We start from the raw sequence: 16,206 nt of genomic DNA, 5'->3' as shown, positions 1-16,206 counted from the left end.
GACCAACCGCAACTTGAGATGAACGTTTATTTTTGGCGAAAACATGAATGATTTGGAATATGGGCCGCAAAAGGACCATAAAATCCTTAATGAGTTTTAGTAATGTCTTTAAACTCTACACTTACGGCTAAATACATTGTCTGGGTGACCAAAAAAAAAGCAAGACGTGGAAACAGAAACTTAACTAGTTAGATTAGTGTATAATAAACTGTTGTCCGGCTGGGTTCACTCCACAATGTAGTTGGGGTGCACCACCAGCAGGGGATCGTCCTCCGTTTCGTCATCATCCTGGCCCTGAGACTTTAATATCGGCTTCAGCTTGGAGGTCTTAAGTGGAATAATAACCTGATCGTGGTAGATGAGGCGATCGATCAGCTTCTCGATGAGGTTTTTGCGCGAGATTAGCTCATCCTCGGATTCAATTTGCTCCGCTACCTGCTCCAGATACCAAGTGACCACATCGCTGCGCTTGATGCCCGTATCGCTGCCCTCCACCTCGCAGCGCGCCTCCTCGCCGCGCATGTGCAGCACCAGCATGGTGGACAGATTCTTGTAGTCCTCGAAGGAAAGTGTGAACTTCTTCTTTTGCAAGGCGCCGCTGGCGGAGGTGTCCATGTTCTCATCCATATTGGCCGCTGCTCCATTGTTCTCCATATCGATGTCATGCTGAATGCCATCATCCATGTCCAGACCCTCATCGTCATCCAAATGAATGTCAGGTTGTTCCACGCGAATGATGGACTTGTTCAGCAAACGGAAGGCCTCCTTGACGTGTCTCTCCAGCACGCGATTGGAGCACTCCAGCTTGGCCATGGCCTCGCTCAGTCGGATCATGGACTCCAGTTGGCGCACCGTGATTCTCCACGTGCTCCTGCCCGACGTGCCCGTATCCCGCTGCCTCAAATGACCGTAGTTCTCAACCAGCATGCGTCCGGCCTCCTGGCTAATCACCGGCTTAAATTGCCGCGCAAATGTCACGTAGCGAAGGACCTCTTCGCGCGTATAAGCCCGCTCCACAGACTCCTCGATGTTCGAGTGCAGATCAACTATCTTGCGGGCAATGGCATAGTCCACCACCTCATTGCATTCGTCCACGAGAATGAAGAACAGATCGAAACGCGACATAATCGGTGCAGACAGCTGAATGTTCTGCTGCAGACTCTTGGAGCGATCGTATCGCCCATTGATGGGATTAGCTGCGGCCAGAATCGAAGTGCGGGCATTCAGAGTGGCACGCACACCGGCGCGGGCAATCGATATGGTCTGCTGCTCCATGGCCTCGTGAATGGCCACCTGGTCGCGCTGGTCCATCTTGTCGAACTCGTCAATGCAGCAAATGCCATTGTCGGCCAACATGAGGGCGCCCGCCTCGATGACAAAGTCAAAGGATTCCTCGTCGCGCACAACGGCTGCGGTTAAGCCCGCTGCAGAGGATGCCTTGCCAGAGGTGTAGATCGCTCGCGGCGAGAAGTCGGAAACCTGTTTAAGGAACTGCGATTTGGCCGTGCTCGGATCACCTACAATGCACACATTGATGTCGCCACGAAGCGATGTCTTTTCGGTGGTCGTCTTTGCAACACCGCCGAATTGCTGGAGCAGAATGCCCCGCTTGACCTCATCATTGCCGTAGATCGAGGGAAAGAGACTGGTGATCAGATTCTGGTAGAGATTGCGATCCTTGGACATCTCGTAGATCTTGTGCCACTCGGCATCCGTCATCTGTTTCTTCATATCCTCGGCTGTCACCTCCGACATCGGCAGATCGGTGCCGCCAAAACGTGCTGTGGTTGCCTGGACACTGCAGGCGAGGAAGGCCATCCTGTAGTTCAACTCACGCATGCCCAGAGCCTTTAGGCCAGTGACTCCATCCATGCCCTCGCCCGGTTTATGGCGGGAACTGTTCTCTGCCCGAGTGCCCACTCCGGCAAGAACACTTACATCGGGAACCACGATCAGAGTGCCCGTGAAATCATAGCGATCGCCAGCCTGTACGGTTTCTACCAGCTCCGATCGCAGTATTATCTCCACCGCGCGGGGAATACAGCCGCGAGGCAACTCTGCTTGGGTCTCCTGGATGCGAATCTTTTGGAAGTCCAAGAACAGACTCTTCTCCACATCCAGCATGAAACGCTTGCGATTGGAGCAGACGGGATTGCGGCAAATGGTGGGATTGGTGAACTTGAACTGCTGCTCCACATTCCGAATCTCAGTTTGGCAATCGAGGCACATGAACACGCCGGAAACTAGCTCCGGATGGACGGGATGGGTGCGCACCACCTGGCCGGAGATGCGGATGAGGGTGCCGATCTTGGAGGTGGTCAGATCGCGTACCTTGTGACGCGTCGGCACCTCCGTGAAGGCCACATAGCAATCCTTTTGGGTCTTCAGTCCGATCCTGTCCTTCACGTAGTTCGAAACGGATTGGCAGAGAAATGGATAGACGTGGTAGTACTCCTCAATGATGGCGGTGGCCAGATTCTGATCGTACTTCTCCACATCCTCGAAGCTGACCTCCAGGGTGCAGCGATCCGGGGATTCTAAGCTGGCGGCAGGGCGCGTGTACTTGATCTCGCCGTCCTCCTTGAATTCCTCGAGGAAATCCTGGAATAACTTCTGGGCCCGAATGCCCACCTCGTCTTTAACGCGCAGCTGGCCAACCTGAGCATCTGCCACATCCATTTTGGGTCACTTCTTGCTTCTAACTGGTGAATAGCGCGCTAAATTCCGGGTTTACTTTCCTTTCTTGCGAATGTTTACAGATGCGTGCTTTGCTATTTTTTGGCGCCTTTTTCTGACAGTTGCAAGGGGGTGGCAACGCCTCTGGGTAGAGATGCAAAGGAAAACATATGTTACGGTCACATTAATTAATTAAATTGTTTACTTTTACTATTGAAACTATTTTTTTCAATTTTCTTTCTAAGCTATTTGTGGTTATCAAATCCTTTAAATAAATAATTTTGATTACTGAGTAGTCCAAAAGGTGCATGAGATATGTAACAAAAATAACGTAATTTTAAATACTTAATCAACCATAAGATAAATATAGTAATAGTATTTAATCATTGAACCTAATTATTAATAAATCATGGTTTTTGCATGAAAAACAACACAATTAGTTCATTTTTAAGCCCGATAGGTCGCCCATGCATGTCGCAAAACGATATGGACCGATAGGTTTATTCCGAAATAATCGATACAACGCGAATTCCGTGAAATAATTTTATTGATTCTATTTTGGCGAGTTTTCTGATTAAACAGCGAAAGTACCTGCCTCCCGCCCCATTGCACGTGTGTTAAGTGGGTGCACCTGTCCGCCGGCACCGTTCTGGCCATAAAAGTCGGTGCGGCACCACATTGGCACCACTGCACTGTGGACCACTTTACACCACCGCCCCCTTTGGAGTTTTGACCCACAAACAACAAATTGCGAAGGAGCCCCAGAAAATGGTGGACGCCGCCAGGCAGATGCTCGACGAGCTGATGGGCAGGAATCGCAACCTGCATCCTTCGGAGGCGGGCGCCAAGGTCAATTGGGAGGATCCGGAGGTGAGTACACCAAGGATATGGCGCGGGAAAAGGACATCCACCAAAATAATTTGTTTTATTCGCCAGTTCTGTCAATTCTACAACGTTAAGTTCTGTCCGCACGATCTATTCATAAATACCCGCGCGGATCTGGGCCCCTGTGCCCGCATCCACGACGAGGAAGCCCGACATCTATACGAGGATGCTAGACCCTCACAGCGGAAGCGCCAGTACGAGGATGAGTTCTTGCGCTTTTGCAATGTGATGCTTCACGATGTGGATCGAAAAATCCAAAAGGGCAAACAACGTTTGCTTCTAATGCAAAGGGATCAGCCCAATATAACGACACCAATGAGCAGGCACCAGGAGCAGATGAGCAATCTGACGGCCAGGATCAATAAGCTTCTCTCGGAGGCGGAGGAAGCCGGTATTCGGGGGGACGTGGACCAGGCCCAGGATCTTATGACCCTGTGCGAGGAGCTCAAGGAGGAGAAGGAGCAGTTGATGCAGCAACACGAGGCCAACCACAAGACCATCAGTAGCATCAGCCTGACCAAGTCACCGGAGGATGAGCTGCAGCAGCAGTCGCGCAGCAGTCCGGTCGCAAATCCCAGCGAGGAAATTCCAACCACTCTTCCAGCCGCCATCACCCTGGATGAAGCGCCAGATGCAGCTCCAAGTTCCGCGCCAGCAGCAGGGCCGGTAGTCACAACCGCAGACGATGCCGGCGAAGTTGCTGGTTCAGCCAGCGAGGACAAAACGGAGAAGACCGATAGCAAGGCGGCTGGTTGGTCGCACGACGCCATGCCCGAGAAACAGATGAAGGTGTGCGAGATCTGTGGTGCGTTCCTGATCGTTGGCGATGCACAGCAGCGGATCGAGGACCATTTGATGGGCAAACAGCATTTGGGCTACTCCAAGCTGCGCAACGCAGTGGCCGAGATCAATGAGGCGCGACAGAAGGAGCGCGAGCAGGAGGAACGACGTCGGCGCGAGGGCCGAGTGCAGCGCTTCCACTCCTACGAAAGCAGACGGTAAGACCCTGATCATATCCTACGTACATATGTATACCTGGGAAACGATCGAAAACAAAAATACGTTCATCTTCAAGCAAAATTGGCAGAATGCCTTCAATGTGACTATGAGTAATGCTCTTTGATTACTTTGCGTTTATTTTATCACTTGGTTACTGCACGAGCAGAAAACTATGTGATGTCATAGAATCCTATAGACAATGTGATGATCAATAATATATCTAATCTGTGCGTTTCCCATTATTTAATCCTTCAGCGAGCCACGCAGCGAGTACCGCGAGCGAAGTCGCGACTACGTTCAGAATCGCCAGCCCTCGGATCGGCGTCACCGTAAGTTGCCCGCTTCGTTTTGAAGTCCGGGGTCGCGCTTGCACACGGCACTCGAGCGCTTATTTAACTGCCCTCTTTCTGTTCCAGATCACCATAAGTCGCACCACAGTTCCCATCACTCGTACTCGCGCAGTGGCGGTGGTGGTGGTGGCAGCGGAGGAGGAGGAGGTGGAGTTGGTAGTGGTGGTGGTGGTGGTGGCGGCAGCAGCAGTCGGAACAACCGGAGCCACCATAATCACAACCATAATCACTACCGCCATGACAGCCGCGAGCGGCATTGCCGCAGTCGGAGTCGCAGTCGCTACTAGAGACCAAAAAAAGAAAATAGAAACCAAGTGAATAGCAAACCAAGAACACAAGTAAATAATCAGAGAGACAGGAGCAGTACCCAAAGTCCCAAACCGAAAGCGTACAACTAAATATGATCAAGTTCAGCACGAACACCATCTCTCGCCCATCTGCGATCTTCAGTCTTCGTCTTCGTCTCATGTGTTCGAAAATCCGAAATCTGCAATCCGTAAGCACCAGCTGCCGTGGCCACGGGCGGCAGCATCGAGGTATCCCAATAAAAAAAAAAACAAACCAAAATCATTAACACAATTTTCAAAAAAAATAATATGTATCAAAAAACAGTGTAGAAAGAAACAGTATCTGAGCTGGCAGTAACGTGTGCGCTGAGGTGAGTCCAACACTTGATAAACCCGTAAAAAGTAACACTCCAATGGCGCCATTGTGCTCCTCCACATTCGTTTCCGTACCATTACTCTATATCGATCTATAGTATCTGTGTGCACACATCTGTGTACTCCCCCCAATGTGTGTACCCAGTTGGGTTGAGATCCGAGTAAGGATTTCCTGATGCTTCAGTTCTTCGAAACGTACTGACGGACCGACGGACCTACGGGATTGCGTCTTTTTATTTCAATTATGGTTAACTCTACTGGTTTTTAAAGCACCAACGCCACTTTTACTCAAACTCTGCAGTATTAAGACGCAACTATATCAATTTTGTGCAGGATCGTTTTCAAAGTTTTTTACTTTCAACAGCACATTAAAATACGCAATGGGTATCTATAAAACAAATATTGAGGGAGTTGTTCATTCGTGTTCATGGATCAGTCCTAAAAGTAGTTAACAATGGAATATAAAAGCAAGATGTTTGCCATGTGCTGGGCAACCAGACTTCTATATATATAAATATATTATATAATGACCAAGAGATTGGCTGAGGATTAGGGCGATACGGAGCGTTCTATGGACGTTTTCCTTGCAATTGTGACTGGGACATTGACTGAAACAGGTATTTACCAAGTCTTACTGTTATCTCTATGCGCTTAACTAACCCAACAGATACAGATCCACGCATTCCATACGTTCCCTGCATTACCCCCTCCCCCCCTGCACAACCGCCCCCCCCCCCCCCCCAAAAAAAAAAAAAAAAAAAAAACGACAAGAACACACATCATGAACACCATAAACCCCACAAACGATAAATGTATGTATAAATAGCAATATCTGTATAGCGACTTTGTCAGAGATTCGTACTGCATGTGATTTTGGCTTGGTTTGGCCACTGGGTTTGCCGGAAAGAGACGGATTGAGGGAGGGAGAAAGAGAGAGAGATTGCAGGTACATTTGATCAATCGTTGAAAACCAACCCAACCGATTAGCCCTTTCCAAGAATGATTCTTCTGGATTTTAATTTCGTTTGCTTATTCGAATTGTCTTAATGATTTATGCTAATGAATAAATAAAGAGAATATGAAGAGCTCTAACCTTGGAAAAGGATCGTCGGTTTTCCGTCAAAACTCTACATATTCCAGTTTTTTTTGTATATCCCTAACTCATTGTTGTGGTTTTCTGCCCCACCCATCCTCCCCCTGCACTATACCACTTTTTAAGATAAGAAAAAAAAACAAAAAAAAAACTAACCCCAGCGAACTCTTCAAGTCAAGATTCCAAGACACCCACGAAAAATCACGAGGTAATTGAATTGCTAAATCGAATTAAATTATAATCAATCAAATACAATACAAAACAAGTGAAGAAGCACAAGCATAGGCAGTGATCAGAGGGAGACAGCAAACAGAGCAAAGACAGAGAGGGCGAGAGAGTTCGAGTTCCCAAACCCATACACATGTATGTATGTATGTTCATGTTCCCCCCTCCTCTTCACCAACAGGTAAATTGCGACTGACCCCCGACTCCTAAAATTATGATATTCTTTAATTGATATTGATTAAGTCGAATTTTGTGATTTGTGACGCGATCAGCCGTCCATCGCCAATCGAATTCCCCGTAGCTGTATGTTTTGTACTGTTCGTACCACACAACCAATACAAAAATTTTAATAATAATGTTTAATATATAAATAAACCCCACACATTCAGATACACTCTGAATCCGTATCTATATACACGATCAGCTCGAAATTAGTCTAAGATGCGCTATCCACTTTAAACCGCCCCAAACTTTTGGTCTGGCTCACTTAACTCACACATTCATTTCTGCAAACGTATTCCAGAAGCCGCCATCCGAGGAAAGGAACCCCAAGGTGTAAAAATTAATATATATAGAGAGAGAGAGAGTGAGAGAGAGGAGGATATATGAATGTATGTCCATAAAGAAAGAAGAACCAACCAGGTAACTTCTATGCCACACCTCCACACATAAATGTTTCTTCACGACAGACAAGGCGAAATCCGGGAATCGAGATCCGCACTCCTTGCTCCAAAATACGCTATCCGGAAATCAACGATCATCAACGAAAGATCAGTGATCAGTGATCAGAGAAAGAGAGAGAAGAGTGCATGAGAACGCTGAGATAGAGAGAGAAAGAGAGAGAGACACTCGTGTAGAACTGTATTAGGCGTAATACAAAACGAGGTGAATTTCAATTTCTCTCATCTACTTATAATTATATTATATACATATATCTATAACTCTACCCATTACTTCACCCATCCTTGGATCAAAATTAATATTGCATTGAAAACGCCGGGTTGTCAGTTAAAGCAAAATACTATGGAGCAATTTGAACCGTACATATATACATGAATGTATGGCCGCCTTAGTTCGATGATGAGCTCGATGATGAGTTAGGATGAGCTCCTTTTGTTTCCCCCATTCCTGGAAGGATTACACCTTCTTCCTGTTTCCCAGCATCCCCGATCGCACCCACTAATCACCCACCATAACCTCTACATTCTTATTGGTTACCAGAATCACCAGCAAAAAATAATCAATTGAATTGAGTTCCCATCGGGCAAGCAAAGTTAAGGGAAATTTACGAATGCAGATTTAAGTATATAGTGTAACCAATCAATAAAACTCGATCGATCGCCTTTAGTCATGTAAAGATGTTTTTAATTATGAATTACGATATGAGTAAGGATAACCACATTCTATTGAGAGACTCGCAATAATTTTCTAATAAAGATCAAACTAAAACCTGAAAACGAACTATAATCCGTTGTTTTCTTTGCAACTATGATCAATTTAGTGACGAAGCGAACCGTCGGAAAGTGTCTAATATACAAACGAAAATGCCACATCATCATCCTTCGTCACAAAAGATGAATACATCGTCACTGTTTTTTTTTCTGGTTTTCAAATTGTAATGCATTTTAATAAATTTGCATACTCAAATGATGTTCTTATATTGTGAGGAATACTTAAGGATTTATTTGACGACACCATTTGCCCCAGCAATATTGATTGTTCTTTTTATTTTAAAAGTATATGTATAAAATTCGCCACTATGAACTGGAAGGATTACGGTGCATTTTAAAGAATCCCAGAGGAGGATTCGGATTTGCATACGGATTCGGATTTGGATTTGTATTTCCAGTCTGATTATTAAATTTGTGGTTGTTTCACTCTATGTACTTGCAATAAGTTTAATATCCATATATTTAGGCACTTTAATGGAGTAGGTGAACACTACAGAGTGTTTCGGGACATTAGGGCAGTATGTAATTTGGGTGGTCATCCATTTGGGAAAGCAAATTACAAGGAGATAAATCAAAAAAAAAAAAAAAGACAACGTTAAAGTTAATTGAATATTATAGTAACAATGTTTGAGATCCGTATTCCTCGATCCATGATGCGCCATAAATGCCCCATATCTACCCAATCAATCTCACAGAACCTAAGAAACCCCTAATGCAAATGGATAGAAATGGACTGAAAATCGTTTAATTGAAGAGGTTGCAGTTTTGAGACCAAGGAGTTGTTGAGAAAGCAGCTTCCGGTGGATGGAGAATTATTAATCAAGCTTTTAGTCGAAGAATCGGGGGAGTTCAGCGCTTTAGTAACCCAATTAACAGATCGTGAACATGCTGATTAAATGGATAATGGAATTGCAAAAGATAATGACAAGATTCCAGCTGAAATCTTGACTGATGACCTGAAGGAATCGAAAAATGTTAAAAACAAACAAATTTTAGTGGGTTGATCATGATTCCTCATGATTGAATACAAAATTGTATGTTATAACTGCCCAATTCAAAGTCCGTTTCGTTTCAGTTTTAACAATATTCTGCTTGTATATTTATTAATGTATAGGTACATTTAATATCGATTTAATATTTATAGTATTTATAAGTTTGTTGTCGCTGTACTGTATGTATTTGCATTAAGTTTAATATCTACAAAATCTATTTTCGCACTGTAATGGAGTAGGTGAACATATGCTGGTTACAGTGCGTTTCGGGACAGTAAGGCAGTATGTAGTTCGGATGGCCATTCATTTAGGAAAGCAATTCACAACAGCCAATTGTGCGACTTGAACGCCTGTTTTTTGCGGACAGTCAATTAACAAAACAGACAACAATTTACAATCAGCAGTGGGAGCACGTAAAAGTTAATTGGATAATACAGTAAAAGTTTTGTAGTCTAAAGTAATATCAGTAATATCTGAACAACACGTAAATGCAAGCATAAATCAATGCCAACCATCTCAACTGGTGCTGATCGGGATCTACAATCGTTTCCATAACCAAATTACACTTGTGAAACGCACTGTTGAAGCACACATTCAAGTCTTACAACATTTCACAAGGAAGCCAAATTTAACAAACTTGTCTTTTTGTGGGGCTAACAATCCAAAGTAATATATATATAAATATATATACATATGTATAAAAGAATGGAGTTTATTACCAAACAATAATAATCATAATCGTATAATAGGGATACAAAATGGTGTATATTAGTAATGATAAAAAAAAATATATTTGCTTTTAGGGGGAATCCTGGGAACATAGATTGAGTACCAACGGAAAAAAAGTAATATATGCATTGCTTAACTTTATACAATTCGCTAGCCAGTCGCTCACTTTGTTCTCTTGTATGCATTACACTTTCTTTACGGACAGCATTGACCGTTCATATAGTTAATCTTGATGTCGGTATATAAAGATTGTAAACGATGCAGCGGTTGCATCTTTTACTGCCAGCATGGGATTTAGTTTATAGGCTAATACCTAGAGAATAGCAATTGCTGCAGGGTGTGTTGAAGTGGGTTGAAGTGTGGGGATAAGAGCTTCCTGGGATTCCAGCTTAGCACCAATGCATCTGCCTTTCATTCAGATGGACATCTGCGCCTCCTCCTCCAACGCCTCCGCCCCCGTCTCCATCTCCATATCTGTAAGACAACGGCGGCTGAGGCTACCGTGGGTCGTCCTCTGTTAGTGACAGTGCTCGGTGACGTCCACGATTACCGATTTCTTCCAGCAGAAGAGGAAGTAGCCAACGGCGGCGCCCAGGACGACCATCAGGCAGAGCCACACGTTGTACGTCATGAAGATCAGCATGAGCAGGAAGGACAAGGTCACCTGGAGCACGTGCAGCAACGTCTGGAGCAGGTGGTTAACCGACAGCATCGAAGGTCTGTTTATATCGAAAAGAGTTACATTTAGTTATAATATACCAGCATTTAGCCCTTATAAATTTAGTAGGACAACAGAAGATACATAATTGAACGTCACAAAAATCAGAACAGAACAGAACCGAACATATTGGTAAGGAACATAACATATCTATGTATATATATATCGCTGATCCTTGGGGGGCTGTGGATTGGGGTTCTCTTGCTCTACAGTTTCATTGTTAGATTAAACTACCATTGATGATTAGGGTTAGACTCTAGATAAATTGCCAACTTGAACTACTGTGTACTGTGTACAGGTGCGTAACCATGTGTAATACTATATCTTGTGGTCCAGCCAGATATCTGTACAAATTACGGGCCAATTTGTAAGCCGATACGAAATTGTCGCCGCCGAGCGCAGCCGTTTCCAATTATTTTTCCCATTAACTGGCGCACGGGTATATCGGACATATCGGATAGCCAACAATATGGATTTAACTAATGCAAGATTAAGTGAGGCATCAAAATTATACAGAGACGGGGATATATATATATTCATTGGGCAGGTGGGCAGGTTAAATGGTGTGGGAAATGGAGCGATACTTACGGTTGCTTGTGCACAACTTCGCCCACGTATCTAAGAAAGGATCGATCGAAGCGTGCCGGGAGGAACATCACACGATTGCGGATGCGATTCGCGGATGCAGATGCAGATACAGAATCAGATTGAGTTACAATATATATATATATATATATATAAGTATAGTTTCAATTACGGTCGCGTGAATCACAATAGCCAATTATACGAAATTAACGAGGCGAGACAGCAGAGCGAATCGATATGAATTTGGTTTGAATTGTTTCGTTTGTTGATTTTTTAGTTTTTGATATGGATCAATTTACAAATGGAGAGCGACGCGCATTGATGATGATGCAGATATAGATATTGATATTGATGGTATGGATCAGAATATGATAATATGAGGTTGCGGTAGCGGTAGCGGTAACGATTTATACGATTTAACGGGTAACAGCATAACGAAAACGAAACGAGAAGAAAGAAGAAAGCATTAAGATTAATATATACAACAAGTAAAGTATACAATAGATACAAAGCTACTAAGCTACAGTATGGGTGAGGGCAAAAAGCATGCTTAAACAAAGTCGCTTTGCGGAAGGGATAGCAGGAGGTCTCCTCCAGTGTCCACACTGGGCAATGGAGGATACAAAACAACAATCCGTAACTCACTGCACGGGCGAGGGAGCTGCCGCTGCCGGTGATGGTATGCGCGGTGCCTCCGGATTTCTTTGTGGCCCCGTCACGGGTCGGTACTCCAGCAGATTGTATGTCTTCCAGAACAGATACTCGCGATAGTACTTAAGTCCCTCGTACATCAGCGCCAGCAAGAAGATGACGATCATGGAGCCCACCAAACCGGCCACCGTTTCGATGTGCCACCAGGAGAACAGGATCGTCTCGTTGTGGCCAAAGTGGAACTGTGGTAACCAATGGAACATTGCGTTGTAGTTTTGGTTTTTATTTTCGTACACCTACAAATCCCGCTCGCTTACCGCCATGGGCATCATGTGCTCCATTCCCGTTCCAGAGCCACCGCCATGATTGTGAGCTCCGTGACCGACATGACCCGTGTGACTCGCCTGCAAATCGCTGGTTTGGGGGATGAGGTCGAGCATCGAGGCAGGATCCAAGGGAGACGCTGTCGCAGCAGCCATGCCGCTGTGGTCGTGGTGCATGCCCGCATGATCGTGATGCATGGAGTGATCTGTGGATTATGCAGAATTATCAGGGATTAGATTATCAAGGTTGTGTTGAAATCCAAATCCGAATGGGAAACCCACCAACATCGGGCGCACTGTGATGGGTGTGGTCCATAGCTGCTGGTTAACCGACTTCTTAATGTGGATCTGCGATTAATGACTGCAAAGAAGAGTGGGGTGAAAGTCGCATTAAATCGTTGCCACTCGTATGTGAACAATAAACAATGTACATATAAATGATATGAATGGCAACAATGACGGTCAAGATAATAGAGCTTTTTTTTACATAAATTTTCCACGAAAGATTTAAAGATTAAAGCAATCTTACAATGATAAATGAATACTAGTTCGGACTATAGCATAAAAATATTAACTATATATAAAATCATATAAACGATATTGACTAAGTATAGATACAAATACTTGGAGCTATATTTAAAGGTGTCTTTTCACGTGTGTTTCGGGTCAATTGCGCCAAGCCCCAAAATCGCATTCAAACCGATATATCTCAATTAGAAAGTCAATCTCTGAACAATCCAACCTCCGTCATTTCCCTTTCACATCTTCGAAGGGAATGTTCAATGACGAATGCGAAATGGGCACTGGGGAATGTGAAATGAAAATGCCAGACATAGCTACGCGTGCTCCACCCACCGGATAAGGCGGAGGAAACTGCGTTGCCCACTCACTCAAGCCCCCCCAAAACAAAAAATGGCCCCACTTCAGACCTTGAATTAACCTGGATTATAATGGGTCACTTACGACTCCTCCTACTGCTGTTCCACTTCTGCAAATGGGAACACTGCGAACCATTATTAAACTGTGCTGAAAACTTCATTTATTTCACTTTTGTTTGTCTCTGTGGTTCACCGCGTTCAGTTAATATCACAATTCAGTGATAAGGGGCTACGACACCACATTGCGAAGTAATCAGTGAAACATGCTCGAAAATCGAGCCACTTGTGGCATGCAGGCCAAGAAGCTCGCTGATATGACAGGATGTGCGGTTGGGTGGCAGAAAGCTCACGGATACGAGGTCAGGGATAGGGAAAACCTTGAAATGATCCCAACTGATGATGATTCTCTTCAAATTGTTGGCTGATTCCCTTTGATTACAGTAGATAGCCAAGTGTCACTCAGTTAAAAAAGTCGCCATAATATTAATATTAATATTATATATTTGTCTGACGCTGCAGAAATGAACACAAAGAAATAAACACATTCGCAAATTCCATTGAAGAGTTAATGTAATTAATTTCAATGTAATTAATCTCATCCGACATCTCATAAAAAAAAACAAGACCACAACCGAGCTTTAGAAATCAAATCGTGTTGGAAAACCCGTTTCGCTGGAATTCCTCATGTTCTGAGCGGCGAAATTTCTATACAAAATAGATAGACAAGTGCACATTTAAAACCTCTTAATGCGGAGATCTGTTGAGGAACAGACTGCTTTAGCCTTCAAGCGATGGACTCAATAGTTTCCAACTGAACTGGACTGGCACAACTGGTTAACTGGTTGGCTGGCTTGCCACTACTTTCGGTTTTGGCCCAAAACGAAAGGAAAATTAGCTCTGTTACGGTAGTAATTTGTTTTTTCAAGACAAAGATCGGTACGGAAACCAAAAACTTTCAAAATAACCAATGAAAAGAGAACATACACTACATTATTGATACTCTTGGATGCAGCAATCGTATTTCGATTTGAACAGTGGCGGTGGGGGAAAAATGCCAATGGGCGCATTGTGGTGCAGAAATATCGAAAAGTTAAAGTTCAGCGTAAATTTGCGTAGTTTTTTAGATAACATTGTGGGGTCTGTTTGGTTTCTATGGAATCGCCGATAGGAAATCGTTTGGGTGGTTCTGTGGGTGGCAATTGAAGCCCCTTTTTCAGCCCATCTGATAATTAAAGACCAGAAAAGTAACGCACAGACAAAACCGGTTGGACCTAATCATCTCTGTCACTCTTGCTTTTAGTCGCCTGCATTAGCAACTTCGTCTTTGTACACCGAGAGAAAAGTGGTATTTACCTGTTCATGAAACAAATAATGAATCTTTAATATTGTTATTAAATATATGTAATACCAAATATGGTGTTCATTTTCAGTTTTGAATTTATCTAGTAACAATGTTTACGTCACATCCAACAAAAATTCCTATGCCTAAATATTTGTATAATGCTAAATGCTAAATGACGCAGCGAAATATTTCATAAATTTTGATAAAAGTTTTCAAAGGGCCGTAATGCATGTGATTCAGCGTGTCCTATTCATTATTCTTATAGTGAACAGTCTTGTTGATCGAAAGAAAATTTGAATTTAATTGAGTTTCAAATATCAAGAGAAATCGAATGCATCAAGCAACGCAAGCCTTTTTTTCTGTGTAATTGCATGGACAAATGGCATTAACCGTTGCTTCATCTCAGCAGCTGATCTTCCCAAAGTGAGCCCCATCCTTTTCTCTTCCTCGTGCAGACGACACACTAGCAAACACACTCGCAGCACTTGCGAAATGTCAAATCACGACCGACGTGTATAGCAACAACAAATGGGAGAGCGAGAGTGATTATTTTCGTTCAGTGCGTGAGTTTTTTCTATTGAGGGGCGGGGAAGCTATTATATCACATGTGTAAAAAAGAGAGTCAGAGAGAGAGAGAGAGAGAGAGAGAGTTTGATGATCTGAATCTGAATTTGAACCCATATCACCCGAACCACAAACACAGGCGGTTAATTGTGCTTGTAACGGTATAATTGACTGATAAGCGATTGGCACTGATAATCGCAATCGCTGATTATCGATAAAGATTCCTAAGCTTTGTTTTTAGTTTAATTTATACTATTTCACGCACTTCGTACGTGTTCTTGTTGTTGTACTTACTGCAATTGGCGGGCAATTTGCTCGAGTTGTAACAATGTATGTATGTTGTAACGCCGGTTTAAGTGACGAACTCAACGGAATGTCTAGCTAAAAACAGAGCCAACGAAAAATGCCAATAAGACAACAATCATACATATTTTTTACAATGCATGCAGCAGCTGCTGTCCCGCTCCCTCTGAAACCACCCACCCCGCTCCATCATCTTTTAGCAACAATCACAGTTTGTGTTTTTTTTTTTCTTCGTTGTTGCTTTTTGCACTAAATCACAAGCACACACACAACACACACACGCAGTAACTGCAAATGCTGAGCTTTGAGAGCAAGCGAGATAGCAATAGTGAACCGGCTGCAGCATCTGATGCAAAAATAATAATGGCTTTAATCGTTTTTGCAAGTGTAAAACCCGATCTATTTCACAGTGTTATCCAATCGCACATGTGTGTGCGTTTGTTTTGCGGGTGTGCGTCTAGTCCGCATACTCGATTTCTAGTATCACTAGCACTTTATCAACCCAAGTCGAAGCGAACTATCTGTTTATATGAATATATGTTTGGGGCTTACTTTACTTCCTGCGGAAAGGAAATAAATAATAATAAAACAAAATGCGCACCGTCCGCCCGCAGACAACTTGTTCGCACGATTGTTGATGAATAAATTGCAAACATATGTTTTTTTTATTTAACATTGCGATGCCTACGAAAAGGCACTAAATAATGCCAAAAAAAAATTGTCTCGTAAAGTTCAAAGTAGATGTAGTTCAGCTTAATAATGAGTAAATTATACATTTTA

The 16,206-nt window shown here is 43.6% G+C and overlaps 3 protein-coding genes across 11 annotated transcripts; 1 reads left to right on the top strand and 2 right to left on the bottom strand.

The window, feature by feature from the left end:
• Positions 1-13: 13 nt before the first annotated feature.
• Positions 14-2,832, bottom strand: LOC6551483 (DNA replication licensing factor Mcm6). Its single transcript, XM_001978431.3, has one exon. It carries the CDS (start codon positions 2,677-2,679, stop codon positions 226-228), a length of 2,454 nt encoding a protein of 817 aa, XP_001978467.1. The 5' UTR covers positions 2,680-2,832; the 3' UTR covers positions 14-225.
• Positions 2,833-3,089: 257 nt separating this feature from the next.
• LOC6551601 (luc7-like protein) lies at positions 3,090-8,351 on the top strand. Of its 2 annotated transcripts, none has more exons than XM_001978430.3 (5): positions 3,090-3,546; positions 3,613-4,559; positions 4,816-4,889; positions 4,977-5,568; positions 7,414-8,351. In XM_001978430.3, exons 1-4 carry the CDS (start codon positions 3,445-3,447, stop codon positions 5,195-5,197), a joined length of 1,344 nt encoding a protein of 447 aa, XP_001978466.1. In that variant the 5' UTR covers positions 3,090-3,444; the 3' UTR covers positions 5,198-5,568; positions 7,414-8,351. The 2 variants fall into 2 exon arrangements, with proteins under 2 accessions (XP_001978466.1, XP_026837958.1); XM_026982157.1 differs by having other exon boundaries at positions 4,977-6,189.
• A 1,059-nt stretch (positions 8,352-9,410) lies between these two features.
• On the bottom strand, positions 9,411-16,134 carry LOC6551600 (high affinity copper uptake protein 1). 8 transcript variants are annotated; one of them, XM_015155892.2, is made up of 7 exons: positions 15,979-16,119; positions 15,418-15,504; positions 12,622-12,700; positions 12,334-12,545; positions 12,011-12,258; positions 11,369-11,398; positions 9,411-10,781 (listed from the first exon to the last, which is right to left on the bottom strand). In XM_015155892.2, exons 3-7 carry the CDS (start codon positions 12,653-12,655, stop codon positions 10,580-10,582), a joined length of 726 nt encoding a protein of 241 aa, XP_015011378.1. In that variant the 5' UTR covers positions 12,656-12,700; positions 15,418-15,504; positions 15,979-16,119; the 3' UTR covers positions 9,411-10,579. The 8 variants fall into 8 exon arrangements, with proteins under 8 accessions (XP_015011378.1, XP_015011380.1, XP_015011375.1 ...); XM_015155894.2 differs by having other exon boundaries at positions 16,028-16,119; XM_015155889.2 differs by lacking the exon at positions 11,369-11,398 and having other exon boundaries at positions 15,979-16,134.
• Between the last annotated feature and the right edge of the window lie 72 nt (positions 16,135-16,206).

Source organism: Drosophila erecta, unplaced genomic scaffold (assembly GCF_003286155.1).
Source record: "Drosophila erecta strain 14021-0224.00,06,07 unplaced genomic scaffold, DereRS2 tig00000126-arrow-pilon, whole genome shotgun sequence".
In the NCBI taxonomy this organism is placed as follows: Eukaryota; Metazoa; Arthropoda; class Insecta; order Diptera; family Drosophilidae; genus Drosophila; species Drosophila erecta.
This window is presented reverse-complemented; position numbering and strand designations above follow the sequence as displayed.